The sequence below is a fragment of the Somniosus microcephalus genome, unplaced genomic scaffold, assembly GCF_052327205.1.
Source record: "Somniosus microcephalus isolate GS21.2 unplaced genomic scaffold, FLI_Smic_1.0 unresolved_chr2, whole genome shotgun sequence".
Taxonomy (NCBI): Eukaryota; Metazoa; Chordata; class Chondrichthyes; order Squaliformes; family Somniosidae; genus Somniosus; species Somniosus microcephalus.
The window spans coordinates 19,311,771-19,332,789 of NW_028225180.1; the positions used below are offsets into that span (position 1 = coordinate 19,311,771).

General features: G+C 55.7%; 2 protein-coding genes across 2 annotated transcripts in view; one reads left to right on the forward strand and one right to left on the reverse strand.

Annotated features, from left to right (window-relative positions):
- The window catches only part of LOC147092229 (lysine-specific demethylase 2A-like), a 520,639-nt gene that overhangs the window by 114,711 nt on the left and 384,909 nt on the right, over positions 1-21,019 (forward strand). The gene's annotated exons all lie outside the window — the stretch shown is intronic.
- LOC147092230 (serine/threonine-protein phosphatase PP1-alpha catalytic subunit-like) overlaps positions 18,957-21,019 on the reverse strand; it is a 63,670-nt gene continuing 61,607 nt past the window's right edge. The window contains 4 exon segments of the mRNA XM_085975894.1: positions 18,957-19,556; positions 19,652-19,786; positions 20,038-20,136; positions 20,138-20,262. Coding sequence (XP_085832020.1) covers positions 19,446-19,556; positions 19,652-19,786; positions 20,038-20,136; positions 20,138-20,262 — 470 coding nt within the window. The 3' untranslated portion in view covers positions 18,957-19,445.

A 21,019-nucleotide genomic window follows, 5' to 3' on the forward strand; every position in this document is an offset into this window, starting at 1 on the left:
CCTCTCTCCCCGTGTGTGTGTGTGTGCCTCTCTCCCCGTGTGTGTGTGTGCCCCTCTCCCCGTGTGTGTGTGTGCCCCTCTCCCCGTGTGTGTGTGTGCCTCTCTCCCCGTGTGTGTGTGTGCCTCTCTCCCCGTGAGTGTGTGCCTCTCTCCCCGTGTGTGTGTGTGCCTCTCTCCCCGTGTGTGTGTGTGCCTCTCTCCCCGTGAGTGTGTGCCTCTCTCCCCGTGTGTGTGTGTGCCTCTCTCCCCGTGTGTGTGTGTGCCTCTCTCCCCGTGTGTGTGTGTGCCTCTCTCCCCGTGTGTGTGTGTGCCTCTCTCCCCGTGTGTGTGTGTGCCTCTCTCCCCGTGTGTGTGTGTGCCTCTCTCTCCCCGTGTGTGTGTGTGCCTCTCTCCCCGTGTGTGTGTGTGCCTCTCTCCCAGTGTGTGTGCCTCTCTCCCCGTGTGTGTGTGTGTGCCTCTCTCCCCGTGTGTGTGTGTGCCTCTCCCCGTGTGTGTGCCTCTCTCCCCGTGTGTGTGTGTGCCTCTCTCCCCGTGTGTGTGTGTGTGCCTCTCTCCCCGTGTGTGTGTGCCTCTCTCCCCGTGTGTGTGTGCCTCTCTCCCCGTGTGTGTGTGCCTCTCTCCCCGTGTGTGTGTGTGCCTCTCTCCCCGTGTGTGTGTGTGCCTCTCTCCCCGTGTGTGTGTGTGCCTCTCTCCCCGTGTGTGTGTGTGCCTCTCTCCCCGTGTGTGTGTGTGCCTCTCTCCCCGTGTGTGTGTGTGTGCCTCTCTCCCCGTGTGTGTGTGTGCCTCTCTCCCCGTGTGTGTGTGTGCCTCTCTCCCCGTGTGTGTGTGTGCCTCTCTCCCCGTGTGTGTGTGTGCCTCTCTCCCCGTGTGTGTGTGTGCCTCTCTCCCCGTGTGTGTGTGTGCCTCTCTCCCCGTGTGTGTGTGTGCCTCTCTCCCCGTGTGTGTGTGTGCCTCTCTCCCCGTGTGTGTGTGTGCCTCTCTCCCCGTGTGTGTGTGTGCCTCTCTCCCCGTGTGTGTGTGTGCCTCTCTCCCCGTGTGTGTGTGTGTGCCTCTCTCCCCGTGTGTGTGTGTGCCCCTCTCCCCGTGTGTGTGTGTGCCTCTCTCCCCGTGTGTGTGTGCCTCTCTCCCCGTGTGTGTGTGTGTGCCTCTCTCCCCGTGTGTGTGTGTGTGCCTCTCTCCCCGTGTGTGTGTGCCTCTCTCCCCGTGTGTGTGTGCCTCTCTCCCCGTGTGTGTGTGCCTCTCTCCCCGTGTGTGTGTGTGCCTCTCTCCCCGTGTGTGTGTGTGTGCCTCTCTCCCCGTGTGTGTGTGTGCCCCTCTCCCCGTGTGTGTGTGCCTCTCTCCCCGTGTGTGTGTGTGCCTCTCTCCCCGTGTGTGTGTGTGCCTCTCTCCGTGTGTGTGTGTGTGCCTCTCCCCTCTGGCTGTTTGACCCAGTCTCGCTCTCCAAATACAGAATTAGTTTATTATTCTTCATTCACGGGGTGTGTGCGCGTCGTGGGCAAGCCCTGGCATTTATTGTCCGTGAGGAAGTGGGGGGTTAGCCGCCTTCCTGAACCGTTTCAGTCCGTGGGGTGAAGGTACTCGCACCGTGCTGTTAGGTCGCGACTTCCAGGATTTTGACCCAGCGACCAGCCAGGAACGGCCGGTATATTTCCAATTCGGGATTGTCAGACTCAAAGGTGGAACTTGGAGCTGGTGGTCTTCGCATGCGCCTGTTTCCCTTGACATTCTAGGCCTCACCACCTCCCTATCTCTGTAACCTCCTCCAGCCCTACAACCCTCCCTATCTCTGTAACCTCCTACAACCCTCCCTATCTCTATAACCTCCGACAACCCTCCCTATCTCTGTAACCTCCTCCAGCCCTACAACCCTCCCTATCTCTGTAACCTCCTACAACCCTCCCTATCTCTATAACCTCCGACAACCCTCCCTATCTCTGTAACCTCCTCCAGCCCCGACAACCCTCCCCATCTCTGTACCCTCCTCCAGCCCCTACAACCCTCCCTATCTCTGTAACCTCCTCCAGCCCTACAACCCTCCCTATCTCTGTAACCTCCTACAACCCTCCCTATCTCTGTAACCTCCTCCAGCCCTACAACCCTCCCTATCTCTGTAACCTCCTACAACCCTCCCTATCTCTATAACCTCCGACAACCCTCCCTATCTCTGTAACCTCCTCCAGCCCCGACAACCCTCCCCATCTCTGTAACCTCCTCCAGCCCCGACAACCCTCCCCATCTCTGTACCCTCCTCCAGCCCCTACAACCCTCCCCATCTCTGTAACCTCCTCCAGCCCCGACAACCCTCCCCATCTCTGTAACCTCCTACAACCCTCCCCATCTCTGTAACCTCCTACAACCCTCCCCATCTCTCTAACCTCCTACAACCCTCCCTATCTCTGTAACCTCCTACAACCCTCCCTATATCTGTAACCTCCTCCAGCCCCTACAACCCTCCCTATCTCTGTAACCTCCTCCAGCCCCTACAACCCTCCCTATCTCTGTAACCTCCTCCAGCCCCTGCAACCCTCCCTATCTCTGTAACCTCCTCCAGCCCCTGCAACCCTCCCTATCTCTGTAACCTCCTCCAGCCCCTACATCCCTCCCTATCTCTAACCTCCTCCAGCCGTACAACCCTCCCTATCTCTGTAACCTCCTCCAGCCCCAACAACCCTCCCAATCCCTGTAACCTCCTCCAGCCCCGACAACCCTCCCTATCTCTGTAACCTCCTCCAGCCCTCCCTATCTCTGTAACCTCCTCCAGCACCTGCAACCCTCCCTATCTCTAACCTCCTCCAGCCGTACAACCCTCCCTATCTCTGTAATCTCCTCCAACCCTCCCTATCTCTGTAACCTCCTCCAGCCCCTCCAACCCTCCCTATTTCTGTAACCTCCTCCAGCCCCAAAAACCCTCCCTATCTCTGTACCCACCTCCAGCCCCTGCAACCCTCCCTATCTCTGTAACCTCCTCCAGCCCCTACAACCCTCCCTATCCCTGTAACCTCCTCCAGCACCTACAACCCTCGCTATCTCTGTAACCTCCTCCAGCCCCTACAACCCTCCCTATCTCGGTCACCTCCTCCCTCCCTATCTCTGTAACCTCCTCCAGCCCTCCCTATCTCTGTAACCTCCTCCAGCCCCTACAACCCTCCCTATCTGTGATCTCTACCAGCCCCTCCAACCCTCCCTATCTCTGTAACCTCCTCCAACCCTCCCTATCTCTGTAACCTCCTCCAGCCCCGACAACGCTCCCTATCTCTGTACCCACCTCCAGCCCCACCTCCAGCCCCTACAAGCCTCCCAATCTCTGTAACCTCCTCCAGCCCTACAACCCTCCCTATCTCTGTAACCTCCTACAACCCTCCCTATCTCTATAACCTCCGACAACCCTCCCCATCTCTGTAACCTCCTCCAGCCCCGACAACCCTCCCTATCTCTGTAACCTCCTCCAGCCCCGACAACCCTCCCCATCTCTGTACCCTCCTCCAGCCCCTACAACCCTCCCCATCTCTGTAACCTCCTCCAGCCCCGACAACCCTCCCCATCTCTGTACCCTCCTCCAGCCCCTACAACCCTCCCCATCTCTGTAACCTCCTCCAGCCCCGACAACCCTCCCCATCTCTGTAACCTCCTACAACCCTCCCCATCTCTGTAACCTCCTACAACCCTCCCTATCTCTCTAACCTCCTACAACCCTCCCTATCTCTGTAACCTCCTACAACCCTCCCTATATCTGTAACCTCCTCCAGCCCCTACAACCCTCCCTATCTCTGTAACCTCCTCCAGCCCCTGCAACCCTCCCTATCTCTGTAACCTCCTCCAGCCCCGGCAACACTCCCTATCTCTGTAACCTCCTCCAGCCCCTACAACCCTCCCTATCTCTGTAACCTCCGACAACCCTCCCCATCTCTGTAACCTCCTCCAGCCCCTACAACCCTCCCCATCTCTGTAACCTCCTCCAGCCCCTACAACCCTCCCTATCTCTGTAACCTCCTCCAGCCCCGACAACCTTCCCCATCTCTGTACCCTCCTCCAGCCCCTACAACCCACCCCATCTCTGTAACCTCCTCCAGCCCCGACAACCCTCCCCATCTCTGTAACCTCCTACAACCCTCCCCATCTCTGTAACCTCCTCCAACCCTACAACCCTCCCTATCTCTGGAACCTCCTACAACCCTCCCTATCTCTCTAACCTCCTACAACCCTCCCTATATCTGTAACCTCCTCCAGCCCCTACAACCCTCCCTATCTCTGTAACCTCCTCCAGCCCCTACAACCCTCCCTATCTCTGTAACCTCCTCCAGCCCCTACAACCCTCCCTATCTCTGTAACCTCCTCCAGCCCCTGCAACCCTCCCTATCTCTGTAACCTCCTCCAGCCCCGACAACACTCCCTATCTCTGTAACCTCCTCCAGCCCCTGCAACCCTCCCTATCTCTGTAACCTCCTCCAGCCCCTACATCCCTCCCTATCTCTAACCTCCTCCAGCCGTACAACCCTCCCTATCTCTGTAACCTCCTCCAGCCCCAACAACCCTCCCAATCCCTGTAACCTCCTCCAGCCCCGACAACCCTCCCTATCTCGGTCACCTCCTCCAGCCCCGACAACCCTCCCTATCTCTGTAACCTCCTCCAGCCCTCCCTATCTCTGTAACCTCCTCCAGCACCTGCAACCCTCCCTATCTCTGTAACCTCCTCCAGCCCCTCCAACCCTCCCTATCTCTGTAATCTCCTCCAACCCTCCCTATCTCTGTAACCTCCTCCAGCCCCTCCAACCCTCCCTATCTCTGTAACCTCCTCCAGCCCCGAAAACCCTCCCTATCTCTGTACCCACCTCCAGCCCCTGCAACCCTCCCTATCTCTGTAACCTCCTCCAGCCCCTACAACCCTCCCTATCCCTGTAACCTCCTCCAGCACCTACAACCCTCCCTATCTCTGTAACCTCCTCCAGCCCCTACAACCCTCCCTATCTCGGTCACCTCCTCCCTCCCTATCTCTGTAACCTCCTCCAGCCCTCCCTATCTCTGTAACCTCCTCCAGCCCCTACAACCCTCCCTATCTGTGATCTCTACCAGCCCCTCCAACCCTCCCTATCTCTGTAACCTCCTCCAACCCTCCCTATCTCTGTAACCTCCTCCAGCCCCGACAACGCTCCCTATCTCTGTACCCACCTCCAGCCCCACCTCCAGCCCCTACAAGCCTCCCAATCTCTGTAACCTCCTCCAGCCCTACAACCCTCCCTATCTCTGTAACCTCCTACAACCCTCCCTATCTCTATAACCTCCGACAACCCTCCCCATCTCTGTAACCTCCTCCAGCCCCGACAACCCTCCCTATCTCTGTAACCTCCTCCAGCCCCGACAACCCTCCCCATCTCTGTACCCTCCTCCAGCCCCTACAACCCTCCCCATCTCTGTAACCTCCTCCAGCCCCGACAACCCTCCCCATCTCTGTACCCTCCTCCAGCCCCTACAACCCTCCCCATCTCTGTAACCTCCTCCAGCCCCGACAACCCTCCCCATCTCTGTAACCTCCTACAACCCTCCCCATCTCTGTAACCTCCTACAACCCTCCCTATCTCTCTAACCTCCTACAACCCTCCCTATCTCTGTAACCTCCTACAACCCTCCATATCTGTAACCTCCTCCAGCCCCTACAACCCTCCCTATCTCTGTAACCTCCTCCAGCCCCTGCAACCCTCCCTATCTCTGTAACCTCCTCCAGCCCCGACAACACTCCCTATCTCTGTAACCTCCTCCAGCCCCTACAACCCTCCCTATCTCTGTAACCTCCGACAACCCTCCCCATCTCTGTAACCTCCTCCAGCCCCTACAACCCTCCCCATCTCTGTAACCTCCTCCAGCCCCTACAACCCTCCATATCTCTGTAACCTCCTCCAGCCCCGACAACCTTCCCCATCTCTGTACCCTCCTCCAGCCCCTACAACCCACCCCATCTCTGTAACCTCCTCCAGCCCCGACAACCCTCCCCATCTCTGTAACCTCCTACAACCCTCCCCATCTCTGTAACCTCCTCCAGCCCTACAACCCTCCCTATCTCTGGAACCTCCTACAACCCTCCCTATCTCTCTAACCTCCTACAACCCTCCCTATATCTGTAACCTCCTCCAGCCCCTACAACCCTCCCTATCTCTGTAACCTCCTCAGCCCCTACAACCCTCCCTATCTCTGTAACCTCCTCCAGCCCCTACAACCCTCCCTATCTCTGTAACCTCCTCAGCCCCTGCAACCCTCCCTATCTCTGTAACCTCCTCCAGCCCCGACAACACTCCCTATCTCTGTAACCTCCTCCAGCCCCTGCAACCCTCCCTATCTCTGTAACCTCCTCCAGCCCCTGCAACCCTCCCTATCTCTGTAACCTCCTCCAGCCCCTACATCCCTCCCTATCTCTAACCTCCTCCAGCCGTACAACCCCTCCCTATCTCTGTAACCTCCTCCAGCCCCGACAACCCTCCCTATCTCGGTCACCTCCTCCAGCCCCGACAACCCTCCCTATCTCTGTAACCTCCTCCAGCCCTCCCTATCTCTGTAACCTCCTCCAGCACCTGCAACCCTCCCTATCTCTGTAACCTCCTCCAGCCCCTCCAACCCTCCCTATCTCTGTAATCTCCTCCAACCCTCCCTATCTCTGTAACCTCCTCCAGCCCCTCCAACCCTCCCTATCTCTGTAACCTCCTCCAGCCCCGAAAACCCTCCCTATCTCTGTACCCACCTCCAGCCCCTGCAACCCTCCCTATCTCTGTAACCTCCTCCAGCCCCTACAACCCTCCCTATCCCTGTAACCTCCTCCAGCACCTACAACCCTCCCCTATCTCTGTAACCTCCTCCAGCCCCTACAACCCTCCCTATCTCGGTCACCTCCTCCCTCCCTATCTCTGTAACCTCCTCCAGCCCTCCCTATCTCTGTAACCTCCTCTCCAGCCCCTACAACCCTCCCTATCTGTGATATCTACCAGCCCCTCCAACCCTCCCTATCTCTGTAACCTCCTCCAACCCTCCCTATCTCTGTAACCTCCTCCAGCCCCGACAACGCTCCCTATCTCTGTACCCACCTCCAGCCCCACCTCCAGCCCCTACAAGCCTCCCAATCTCTGTAACCTCCTCCAGCCCTACAACCCTCCCTATCTCTGTAACCTCCTACAACCCTCCCTATCTCTATAACCTCCGACAACCCTCCCCATCTCTGTAACCTCCTCCAGCCCCGACAACCCTCCCTATCTCTGTAACCTCCTCCAGCCCCGACAACCCTCCCCAACTCTGTACCCTCCTCCAGCCCCTACAACCCTCCCCATCTCTGTAACCTCCTCCAGCCCCGACAACCCTCCCCATCTCTGTACCCTCCTCCAGCCCCTACAACCCTCCCCATCTCTGTAACCTCCTCCAGCCCCGACAACCCTCCCCATCTCTGTAACCTCCTACAACCCTCCCCATCTCTGTAACCTCCTACAACCCTCCTATCTCTCTAACCTCCTACAACCCTCCCTATCTCTGTAACCTCCTACAACCCTCCCTATATCTGTAACCTCCTCCAGCCCCTACAACCCTCCCTATCTCTGTAACCTCCTCCAGCCCCTGCAACCCTCCCTATCTCTGTAACCTCCTCCAGCCCCGACAACACTCCCTATCTCTGTAACCTCCTCCAGCCCCTACAAACCTCCCTATCTCTGTAACCTCCGACAACCCTCCCCATCTCTGTAACCTCCTCCAGCCCCTACAACCCTCCCCATCTCTGTAACCTCCTCCAGCCCCTACAACCCTCCCTATCTCTGTAACCTCCTCCAGCCCCGACAACCTTCCCCATCTCTGTACCCTCCTCCAGCCCCTACAACCCACCCCATCTCTGTAACCTCCTCCAGCCCCGACAACCCACCCCATCTCTGTAACCTCATACAACCCTCCCCATCTCTGTAACCTCCTCCAGCCCTACAACCCTCCCTATCTCTGGAACCTCCTACAACCCTCCCTATCTCTCTAACCTCCTACAACCCTCCCTATATCTGTAACCTCCTCCAGCCCCTACAACCCTCCCTATCTCTGTAACCTCCTCCAGCCCCTACAACCCTCCCTATCACTGTAACCTCCTCCAGCCCCTACAACCCTCCCTATCTCTGTAACCTCCTCCAGCCCCTACAACCCTCCCTATCTCTGTAACCTCCTCCAGCCCCTGCAACACTCCCTATCTCTGTAACCTCCTCCAGCCCCTGCAACCCTCCCTATCTCTGTAACCTCCTCCAGCCCCTACATCCCTCCCTATCTCTAACCTCCTCCAGCCGTACAACCCTCCCTATCTCTGTAACCTCCTCCAGCCCCAACAACCCTCCCAATCCCTGTAACCTCCTCCAGCCCCGACAACCCTCCCTATCTCGGTCACCTCCTCCAGCCCCGACAACCCTCCCTATCTCTGTAACCTCCTCCAGCCCTCCCTATCTCTGTAACCTCCTCCAGCACCTGCAACCCTCCCTATCTCTGTAACCTCCTCCAGCCCCTCCAACCCTCCCTATCTCTGTAATCTCCTCCAACCCTCCCTATCTCTGTAACCTCCTCCAGCCCCTCCAACCCTCCCTATCTCTGTAACCTCCTCCAGCCCCGAAAACCCTCCCTATCTCTGTACCCACCTCCAGCCCCTGCAACCCTCCCTATCTCTGTAACCTCCTCCAGCCCCTACAACCCTCCCTATCCCTGTAACCTCCTCCAGCACCTACAACCCTCCCTATCTCTGTAACCACCTCCAGCCCTACAACCCTCCCTATCTCGGTCACCTCCTCCCTCCCTATCTCTGTAACCTCCTCCAGCCGTCCCTATCTCTGTAACCTCCTCCAGCCCCTACAACCCTCCCTATCTGTGATCTCTACCAGCCCCTCCAACCCTCCCTATCTCTGTAACCTCCTCCAACCCTCCCTATCTCTGTAACCTCCTCCAGCCCCGACAACGCTCCCTATCTCTGTACCCACCTCCAGCCCCACCTCCAGCCCCTACAAGCCTCCCAATCTCTGTAACCTCCTCCAGCCACGACAACCCTCCCTATCTCTGTAACCTCCTCCAGCCCCTACAACCCTCCCTATCTCTCTAACCTCCGACAGCCCTCCCTATCTCTGTAAACTCCTCCAGCCCTCCGTATCTTTGTAACCTCCTCCAGCCCGTACAACCCTCCCTATCTCTGTAAACTCCTCCAGCCCCTACAACCCTCCCTATCTCTGTAAACTCCTCCAGGCCCTACAACCCTCCCTATCTCTGTAACCTCCTCCAACCCTCCCTATCTCTGAAACCTCCTCCAACCCTCCCTATCTCTATAACCTCCTCCAGCCCCAACAACCCTCCCTATCTCTGTAACCTCCTCCAGCACCTACATCCCTCCCTGTCTCTGTAACCTCCTCCAGCCCCTACAACCCTCCCTACCTCTGTAACCTGCTGCAGCCGCTACAACCCTCCCTATCTCTGTAACCTCCTCTAGCCCCTGCAACCCTCCCTATCTCTGTAACCTCCTCCAGCCCCTACAACCCTCCCTATCTCTAACCTCCTCCAGTCGTACAACCCTCCCTATCTCTGTAACCTCCTCCAGCCCCTACAACCCTACCTATCTCTGAAACCTCCTCCAGCCCTCCCAATCTCTCGAACCTCCTCCAGCCCTCCCTATCTCTCTAACCTCCTCCAGCCCCTACAACCCTCCCTATGTCTGTAACCTCCTCCAGCCCCTCCAACCCTCCCTATCTCTGTAATCTCCTCCAGCCCCTCCAACCCTCCCTATCTCTCTAACCTCCTCCAACCCTCCCTATCTCTGTAACCTCCTCCAGCCCCTACAACCCTTGCTATCTCTAACCTCCTCCAGCTGTACAACCCTCCCTATCTCTGTAACCTCCTCCCTCCCTATCTCTGTAACCTCCTACAGCCCTCCCGATCTGTAATCTCCTCCAGCCCCTCCAACCCTCCCTATCTCTGTTTCCTCCTCCAGCCCCGACAACCCTCCCTATCTCTCTAACCTCCTCCAGCCCCAACAACCCTCCCTATCTCTGTAACTTCCTCCAGCCCCAACAACCTTCCCTATCTCTGTAACCTCCTCAAGCCCGTACAACCCTATCTCTGCAACCTCCTCCAGCCCTCCCTATCTTTGTAACCTCCTCCAACCCCACAACCCTCCCTATCTCTGTAACCTCCTCCAGCCCTACAACCCTCCTATCTCTGTAACCTCCTCCAGCCCGTACAACCCTCCCGATCTCTGTAACCTCCTCCAACCCTCCCTATCTCTGTAACCTCCTCCAGCCCCTACAACCCTCCCTATCTCTGTAACCTCCTCCAGCCCCTACAACCCTCCCTATCTCGGTCACCTCCTCCAGCCCCTACAACCCTCCCTATCTCGTTCACATCCTCCAGCCCCTACAACCCTCCCTATCTCTGTAACCTTCTCCAGCCCTCCCTATCTCTGTAACCTCCTCCAGCACCTACAACCCTCCCTATCTCTGTAACCTCCTCCAGCCCCTACAACCCTCGGTATCTATGTAACCTCCTCCAGCCCCTACAACCCTCCATATCTCTGTAACCTCCTCCAGCCTCTACAACCTTCCCTATCTCTAACCTCCTCCAGCTGTACAACCCTACCTACCTCTGTAACCTCCTCCAGCCCCTACAACCCTCCCAATCCCTGTAACCTCCTCCAGCACCGACAACCCTCCCTATCTCTGTAATCTCCTCCAGCCCCCACAACCCTCCCTATCTCTGTAACCTCCTCCAACCTTCCCTATCTCTGTAACCTCCTCCAGCCCCTACAACCCTCCCAATCTCTGTAACCTCCTCCAGGCCCTACAACCCTCCCTATCTCTGTAACCTCCTCCAACCCTCCCTATCTCTGTAACCTCCTCCAACCCTCCCTATCTCTGTAACCTCCTCCAGCCCCTACAACCCTCCCTATCTCTGTAACCTTCTCCAGCCCTCCCTATCTCTGTAACCTCCTCCAGCCCCGACAACCCTCCCTATCTCTGTAACCTCCTCCAGCCCTACAAACCTCCCTATCTCTGTAACCTCCTCCAGCCCCGACAACCCTCCCTATCTCGGTCACCTCCTCCAGCCCCTACACCCCCCCCCCTATCTCTGTAATCTTCTCCAACCCTCCCTATCTCTGTAACCTCCTCCAGCCCCGACAACCCTATCTCTGTAACCTCCTCCAACCCTCCCTATCTCGGTAATCTCCTCCAGCCCCTCCAACCCTCCCTATCTCTGGAACCTCCCCCAGTCACTACAAACCTCCCCATCTCTGGAACCTCCTCCAGCCCCTACAACCCCCCCTATCTCTGTAACCTCCTCCAGCCCCGACAACCCTTGCTATCTCTAACCTCCTCCAGCTGTACAACCCTCCCTATCTCTGTAACCTCCTCCCTCCCTATCTCTGTAACCTCCTACAGCCCTCCCTATCTGTAATCTCCTCCAGCCCCTCCAACCCTCCCTATCTCTGTTTCCTCCTCCAGCCCCTACAACCCTCCCCATCTCTGTGACCTCCTCCAGCCCCGACAACCCTCCCTATCTCTCTAACCTCCTCCAGCCCCAACAACCCTCCCTATCTCTGTAACTTCCTCCAGCCCCGACAACCTTCCCTATCTCTGTAACCTCCTCAAGCCCGTACAACCCTATCTCTGCAACCTCCTCCAGCCCTCCCTATCTTTGTAACCTCCTCCAACCCCCACAACCCTCCCTATCTCTGTAACCTCCTCCAGCCCGACAACCCTCCCTATCTCTGTAACCTCCTCCAGCCCGTAAAACCCTCCCTATCTCTGTAACCTCCTCCAACCCTCCCTATCTCTGTAACCTCCTCCAGCCCCTACAACCCTTGCTATCTCTAACCTCCTCCAGCTGTACAACCCTCCCTATCTCTGTAACCTCCTCCAGCCCCTACAACCCTCCCTATCTCTGTAACCTCCTCCAGCCCCTACAACCCTCCCTATCTCTGAAACCTCCTCCAGCCCTCCCAATCTCTCGAACCTCCTCCAGCCCTCCCTATCTCTCTAACCTCCTCCAGCCCCTACAACCCTCCCTATGTCTGTAACCTCCTCCAGCCCCTCCAACCCTCCCTATCTCTGTAATCTCCTCCAGCCCCTCCAACCCTCCCTATCTCTCTAACCTCCTCCAACCCTCCCTATCTCTGTAACCTCCTCCAGCCCCTACAACCCTTGCTATCTCTAACCTCCTCCAGCTGTACAACCCTCCCTATCTCTGTAACCTCCTCCCTCCCTATCTCTGTAACCTCCTACAGCCCTCCCGATCTGTAATCTCCTCCAGCCCCTCCAACCCTCCCTATCTCTGTTTCCTCCTCCAGCCCCGACAACCCTCCCTATCTCTCTAACCTCCTCCAGCCCCAACAACCCTCCCTATCTCTGTAACTTCCTCCAGCCCCAACAACCTTCCCTATCTCTGTAACCTCCTCAAGCCCGTACAACCCTATCTCTGCAACCTCCTCCAGCCCTCCCTATCTTTGTAACCTCCTCCAACCCCCACAACCCTCCCTATCTCTGTAACCTCCTCCAGCCCTACAACCCTCCCTATCTCTGTAACCTCCTCCAGCCCGTACAACCCTCCCGATCTCTGTAACCTCCTCCAACCCTCCCTATCTCTGTAACCTCCTCCAGCCCCTACAACCCTCCCTATCTCTGTAACCTCCTCCAGCCCCTACAACCCTCCCTATCTCGGTCACCTCCTCCAGCCCCTACAACCCTCCCTATCTCGTTCACATCCTCCAGCCCCTACAACCCTCCCTATCTCTGTAACCTTCTCCAGCCCTCCCTATCTCTGTAACCTCCTCCAGCACCTACAACCCTCCCTATCTCTGTAACCTCCTCCAGCCCCTACAACCCTCGGTATCTATGTAACCTCCTCCAGCCCCTACAACCCTCCATATCTCTGTAACCTCCTCCAGCCTCTACAACCTTCCCTATCTCTAACCTCCTCCAGCTGTACAACCCTACCTACCTCTGTAACCTCCTCCAGCCCCTACAACCCTCCCAATCCCTGTAACCTCCTCCAGCACCGACAACCCTCCCTATCTCTGTAATCTCCTCCAGCCCCCACAACCCTCCCTATCTCTGTAACCTCCTCCAACCTTCCCTATCTCTGTAACCTCCTCCAGCCCCTACAACCCTCCCAATCTCTGTAACCTCCTCCAGGCCCTACAACCCTCCCTATCTCTGTAACCTCCTCCAACCCTCCCTATCTCTGTAACCTCCTCCAACCCTCCCTATCTCTGTAACCTCCTCCAGCCCCTACAACCCTCCCTATCTCTGTAACCTTCTCCAGCCCTCCCTATCTCTGTAACCTCCTCCAGCCCCGACAACCCTCCCTATCTCTGTAACCTCCTCCAGCCCTACAAACCTCCCTATCTCTGTAACCTCCTCCAGCCCCTACACCCCCCCCCCTATCTCTGTAATCTTCTCCAGCCCTCCCTATCTCTGTAACCTCCTCCAGCCCCGACAACCCTATCTCTGTAACCTCCTCCAACCCTCCCTATCTCGGTAATCTCCTCCAGCCCCTCCAACCCTCCCTATCTCTGGAACCTCCCCCAGTCACTACAAACCTCCCCATCTCTGGAACCTCCTCCAGCCCCTACAACCCCCCCTATCTCTGTAACCTCCTCCAGCCCCGACAACCCTTGCTATCTCTAACCTCCTCCAGCTGTACAACCCTCCCTATCTCTGTAACCTCCTCCCTCCCTATCTCTGTAACCTCCTACAGCCCTCCCTATCTGTAATCTCCTCCAGCCCCTCCAACCCTCCCTATCTCTGTTTCCTCCTCCAGCCCCTACAACCCTCCCCATCTCTGTAACCTCCTCCAGCCCCGACAACCCTCCCTATCTCTCTAACCTCCTCCAGCCCCAACAACCCTCCCTATCTCTGTAACGTCCTCCAGCCCCGACAACCTTCCCTATCTCTGTAACCTCCTCAAGCCCGTACAACCCTATCTCTGCAACCTCCTCCAGCCCTCCCTATCTTTGTAACCTCCTCCAACCCCCACAACCCTCCCTATCTCTGTAACCTCCTCCAGCCCGACAACCCTCCCTATCTCTGTAACCTCCTCCAGCCCGTAAAACCCTCCCTATCTCTGTAACCTCCTCCAACCCTCCCTATCTCTGTAACCTCCTCCAGCCCCTACAACCCTCCCTATCTCTGTAACCTGCTCCAGCCCCTACAACCCTCCCTATCTCGTTCACATCCTCCAGCCCCGACAACCCTCCCTATCTCTGTAACCTTCTCCAGCCCTCCCTATCTCTGTAACCTCCTCCAGCCCCTACAACCCTCCGTATCTATGTAACCTCCTCCAGCCCCTACAACCCTCCCTATCTCGGTCACTTCCTCCAGCCCCTACAACCCTCCCTATCTCTGTAACCTTCTCCAGCCCTCCCTATCTCTGTAACCTCCTCCAGCCCCTACAACCCTCCCTATCTCGGTCACCTCCTCCAGCCCCTACAACCCTCCCTATCTCTGTAACTTCCTCCAGCCCTCCCTATCTCTGTAACCTCCTCCAGCCCCGACAACCCTCCCTATCTCTATAACCTCCTCCAGCCCCCACAACCCTCCATATCTCTGTAACCTCCTCCAGCCTCTACAACCCTCCCTATCTCTAACCTCCTCCAGCTGTACAACCCTACCTACCTCTGTAACCTCCTCCAGCCCCAACAACCCTCCCAATCCCTGCAGCCTCCTCCAGCCCCTACAACCCTCCCTATCTCTGTAACCTCCTCCAACCCTCCCTATCTCTGTAACCTCCTCCAACCCTCCCTATCTCTGTAACCTCCTCCAGCCCCTACAACCCTCCCTATCTCTGTAACCTCCTCCAGCCCCTACAACCCTCCCTATCTCTAACCTCCTCCAGCTGTACAACCCTCCCTATCTCTGTAACCTCCTCCAGCCCCTCCAACCCTCCCTATCTCGCTCACCTCCTCCAGCCCCTACAACCCTCCCTATCTCGCTCACCTCCTCCAGCCCCTACAACCCTCCCTATCTCTGTAACCTTCTCCAGCCCTCCCTATCTCTGTAACCTCCTCCAGCCCCGACAACCCTCCCTATCTCTGTAACCTCCTCCAGCCCCTACAACCCTCCCTATCTCGGTCACCTCCTCCAGCCCCTACACCCCCCCCCCCATCTCTGTAATCTTCTCCAGCCCTCCCTATCTCTGTAACCTCCTCCAGCCCCTCCAACCCTCCCTATCTCGCTCACCTCCTCCAGCGCCTCCAACCCTCCCTATCTCTGTAATCTTCTCCAGCCCTCCCTATCTCTGTAACCTCCTCCAGCCCCTGCAACCCTATCTCTGTAACCTCCTCCAACCCTCCCTATCTCGGTAATCTCCTCCAGCCCCTCCAACCCTCCCTATCTCTGTAACCTCCTCCAGCCCATACGACCCTCCCTATCTCTGTAACCTCCTCCAGCCCCTCCAAATCTCTGTAACCTCCTCCAGCCCTCCCTATCTCTGTAACCTCCTCCAGCCCCTACAACCCTCCCTATCTCTATAACCTCCTCCAGCCCCTGCAACCCTCCATATCTCTGTAACCTCCTCCAGCCCCTACAACCCTCCCTATCTCTAACCTCCTCCAGCTGTACAACCCTCCCTACCTCTGTAACCTCCTCCAGCCCCTACAACCCTCCCAATCCCTGTAACCTCCTCCAGCACCTCCAACCCTCCCTATCTCTGTAATCTCCTCCAGCCCATACAACCCTCCCTATCTCTATAACCTCCTCCAGCCCCTACAACCCTCCCCTATCTCTGTAACCTCCAGCCCGTACAACCCTCCCTATCTCTGTAACCTCCTCCAGCCCCTACAACCCTCCCTATCTCTGTAACCTCCTCCAGCGCCTCCAACCCTCCCTATCTCTCTAACCTCCTCCAGCCCCTACAACCCTCCCTATCTCTGTACCCTCCTACAACCCTCCCTATCTCTGTAACCTCTTCCAGCCCCTTCAACCCTCCCTATCTCTGCAACCTCCTCCAGCCCCTACAACCCTCCCTATCTATGTAACCTCCTCCAGTCCTACAACCCTCCCTATCTCTGTAACCTCCTCCAGTCCTACAACCCTCCCTATCTCTGTAACCTCCTCCAGCCCCTGCAACCCTCAGAGATCTCTGCATTCCTCCAATTCTAGCCTCTTGCCATCTCCCATTTCCATCGCTCCACCATTGGCGGCCGTGCCTTCAGCTGCCTGGGCCCTAAACACCTCCACCCTCTCTTCAGCTTCAAGACACTTCTGCAAACCTCCCTCTTTGACCAAGCACTTGGTCACCTGTCCTATATTATCTCCTTATGCGGCTCACTGTCAAATTATGTTTGATTGATAAAAGCTTCTGTGAAGCACCTTGTGAGATTTTACTATGTTAAAAGTGCTGTATAAATGCAACTACTTGTTCGCGGTCTGGGAGGTGCTGCTGAAGAAGCCTTGGCGAGTTGCTGCAGTGCATCTTGTTGATGGTACACACTGCAGCCACGATACACCGGTGGTGGAGGGAGTGAATGTTTAAGGTGGTGGATGGGGCGCCAATCAAGCGGGCTGCTTTGTCCTGGATGGTGTCGAGCTTGAGTGTTGTTGGAGCTGCACTCATCCAGGCAAGTGGAGAGTATTCCATCACACTCCTGACTTGTGCCTTGTAGATGGTGGAAAGGCTTTGGGAGTCAGGAGGTGAGACACTCGCCGCAGAATACCCAGCCTCTGACCTGCTCTTGTAGCCACAATGGTTATGTGGCTGGTCCAGTTAAGTTTCTGGTAATCCCATTGAATGTCAAGGGAAGGTGGCTAGACTTTCTTGGTGGGAGATGGTCGTTGTCCGGCACGTGACGCAACTGTTACTTGCCACTTATTAGCCCAAGCTTAAATGTGGTCTGGGTCCTGCTCTGTGAGGGCATGGAATACTGAAGACTGACATTTCATAGAATAGTTACAGCATGGGAGGTCATTGAGCCTGTGCCCGCTCTCTTCAGCTAGTCCCTTTCCCTGTAGCCTTGCAAACTTTTTTCCTTCAGGTACTTATCCAATTCCCTTTTGAAAGCCGTGATTGAATCTGCCTCAACCGCCCTCTCAGGCAGAGCATTCGAGATCTTAACCACTCGCTGCATAAAAATGTTTTTCCTCATGTTGCCTTTGGATCTTCTGCTAATCACCTTAAATCTGTTTCTGCTGGTTCTCAACCCTTCTGCCAATGGTAAGTTTCTCTCTCTCTCTACCCCTCAAATCCCCTCTGAACCTTCTCTGCTCTATGGAGAACAATCCCAGCTTCTCCAGTCTATCCCTATAACTGAAGTCCCTCATCCCTGCAATCATTCTCGGAAATCTTTTCTGCACCCTCTGTAAGCCCTTCACATCCTTCCTAAAGTGCGGTGCCCAGAATTGGACACAATGCTCCAGTTGTGGCCGAACCTGTGTTTTATAGTTTCATTTTTTTTTCATTGATGGGATGTGGGCGTCGCTGGCCAGGCCTGCATTTAGTGCCCATCCCTAATTGCCCTTGAGAAGATGGTGGGGAGCCGCCTTCTTGAACCGCTGCAGTCCGTGTGGTGAAGGTACTCCCACAATGCTGTTAGGAAGGGAGTTTCAGGATTTTGGCCCAGCGACAGTGAAGGAACGGCGATACAGGTCCACGTCAGGATGGTGTGTGGCTTGGAGGTGGTGGTGTTCCCATGCGCCTGCTGCCCTTGTCCTTCTAGGTGGAAGAAATCGCGGGTTTGGAAGGTGCTGCCGAAGAAGCCTTGGCGAGTTGCTGCAGTGCATCTTGTAGATGGTACACACTGCAGCCACGGTGCGCCGGTGGTGGAGGGAGTGAATGTTGTGCCAACTTCCTTGTTTTTGTATTCTCTGAAGCCCAGGATCCCCTATGCTTTTCTAACCACTTTCTCAACCTGTCCTGCCACCTTCGTAATGGTGAGTTAGCTTATCCCACTTGGTGTGGTACCGAGCCCCATTACAGAGCAGGAAAGGCCCAGGCTGTGTTTGATCGGAAGGGTGGAAGATTACAGCTCAATGAAGACTGGTTGCTAAGGGTAACTGGGTCAAATGACAAGTGGATGGGCACTGGCTTATATTCATCTCTGTAACCTCCTCCAGTCCCCACAACCCTCCCTATCTCTGTAACCTCCTCCAGCCCTACAACCCTCCCTATCTCTGTAACCTCCTCCAGCCCTACAACCCTCCCTATCTCTGTAACCTCCTACAACCCTCCCTATCTCTGTAACCTCCTCCAGCCCTACAACCCTCCCTATCTCTGTAACCTCCTCCAGCCCCTACAACCCTCCCTATCTCTATAACCTCCTCCAGTCCCCACAACCCTCCCTATCTCTGTAACCTCCTTCAGCCCCTACAACCCTCCCTATCTCTGTAACCTCCTACAACCCTCCCTATCTCTGTAACCTCCTCCAGCCCTACAACCCTCCCTATCTCTAAAACCTCCTCCAGTCCCCACAACCCTCCCTATCTCTGTAACCTCCTTCAGCCCCTACAACCCTCCCTATCTCTGTAACCTCCTACAACCCTCCCTATCTCTAAAACCTCCTCCAGTCCCCACAACCCTCCCTATCTCTGTAACCTCCTCCAGCCCCTACAACCCTCCCTATCTCTGTAACCTCCTCCAGCCCCTACAACCCCTCCCTATCTCTGTAACCTCCTCCAGCCCCTACAACCCTCCCTATCTCTGTAACCTCCTCCAGTCCCTACAACCCCTCCCAGATCTCTGCCCTCTTGCGCAGCCCATGATTTCTATCGCTCCACCAGTGGTGGCCGTGCCTTCAGCTCCTTTAACCCACCCCTTTACCCAAGCTTTTTGCCACCAGTCCTAACAGCTCCTGATGTGGTTCGGTGTCAAATGTGTATCTGATTTACAGTCCTGGGAAGTGTTTTTACCATGTTAAAGGTATGAACAAGGGAAATGGTGTGTGCGCGCCTGGAGTGATGGTTTAAATCACTGCCCTTAATGTTTCACACAAACAATAAAATCCAGCAGTTTTAATATTGTTTAAAAATACAATAATCTGACCAGCTTTATTTTAATTCTTTTAGGATGATGAAATAAAACTATTAAAAAAAATTCTACAGCCCTCTCGCAGTAGCGGGGTGTCAGGGAGCGGGCGGGCAGAGAGAGTGGACACCGATTCGCGCCGATCACACCTCTCTCCCCACCGCCCTTCTCCCCTCCCTCCATCGCGCCGGAGAGTGAAATTCAGGAGGTGATTGGAGTTCATCTCGGTTCAGGCTGCCTGCAGATTGGTTCCAGTGTGACTGGATATATTGAGGTCATTCAGAAATAGCACTTGCTTAAAAAGAGAAAATTGTGCATTTTACGAGGAGGGCGAGAGAGAGAGACAGTGAGGGAAGGAGGGTAAGAGAGAGAAGGGGGGGGGGGAAAGAGAGAGATATGAATGGAGGACGAGGGCAAAGTCTCGGTAAATTGCACATGGTTTAGACACGCCACCCCGGTTTTCATTTCTTGGGTTTGGCAGAGTTGCGCGGCGGGGTAACAGGTCTTCCACTCGGGTTGTAGCCCCCGAACTGAGTGTACTTGGGCTTGTTCTTATCCGCTGGTTTCAGGATCTGGAGGAAACAAACAGCAACACAGAGCATTAAATCCCCAAAATACAGAACCGGCCAAGGGCAACGGACAGAGAGAGGGGGAAAGAGATTCTTACCTGAAAGGAGCACATCAGGGTTTCATCGACACTCATCATGGCACCCGCATTGTCGAACTCACCGCAGTAGTTTGGGGCAGAGAAGAGAGTAACAAGCTGGCGCTTAGCAAAGAATTCGTATCCATCCTCCACCACCTGTTGAGAGGTACAATTACTGCTCCGTCCAACCCGTCACACGGCACCCCCACCCTCCTTCGCCCAGCTTCCTCAATGCTGCCTCTCCGACAATGCGGCGCTCCCTCAGTACCGCCCCTCCGACAGTGCGGCGCTCCCTCAGTACCGCCCCTCCGACAGTGCGGCACTCCCTCAGTACCGCCCCTCTGACAGTGCGACTTGGATTACGGGGCTGAGCAGTTGGGGCTTGAACAGGGAGCAAGTGAACGTACCTGGTGGGCTCGACAGATCAGATCCAGGTCATGTTTGTGCAGGAACTTGGCAACGACCTCAGCCCCAAAGGTGAAGGAGACGCCGCGATCGTTCTCCCCCCCAGCCCTGGACATCCTTGTCGGGGTCGGACCAGAGCAGGTCGCACAACAGTCCCTGATCTGGGACATCCGTGGGTCTCATAATCCGACGGATCTGTTCCATCGACTGCAGGTCCGGGGAGAGTCCTGAGAGAGAGGGAGGACGAGAGTGAGGGTTGGAGAGAGGCTCCCGGGGGGGCGGGCGAGCGAAGGATGGAGAGATAGCAAGAGCGCACAAAGAGCGAGGGATGGAGTGAGAGAGAGAGGCACTCAAAGGGTTGACGGTGGATAGGCAATGGCAAACATTCAAAGACCCAATGGATGAACTACAGAAGTTGTTCATCCCAGTTTGGCATAAAAATAAAACAAAAAAGGTGGCGCAACCGTGGCTAACAAGGGAAATTAGGGATAGCATAAGATCCAAGGAGAGGACATACAAATTGGCCAGAAAAAAACAATAATCCTGAGGATTGGGAGCAGTTTAGGATTCAACAAAGGAGGACAAAGGGATTAATTAAGAAAGGGAAAATAGAATATGAGAGTAAGCTTTCAGGGAACATAAAAACTGACTGTAAAAGCTTTTATAGATATGTGAAGAGAAAAAGATTGGTGAAGTCAAGCGTAGGTCCCTTGCAGTCAGAATCGGGGGAATTTATAATGGGGAACAAAGAAATGGCAGACCAACTAAATACATATTTTGATTCTGTCTTCACAAAGGAGGACACAAATAACCTCCCAGAGAGGCCGGGGAACATAGGGTCTGATGAAAGGGTGGAACTGAAAGAAATCAGTATTTGTAGGGAAATTGTGTTAGGGAAATTGATGGGATTGAAGACCGATAAATTCCCAGGGCCTGATAATCTACATCCCAGGGTACTTAAGGAAGTGGCCCTAGAAATAGTAG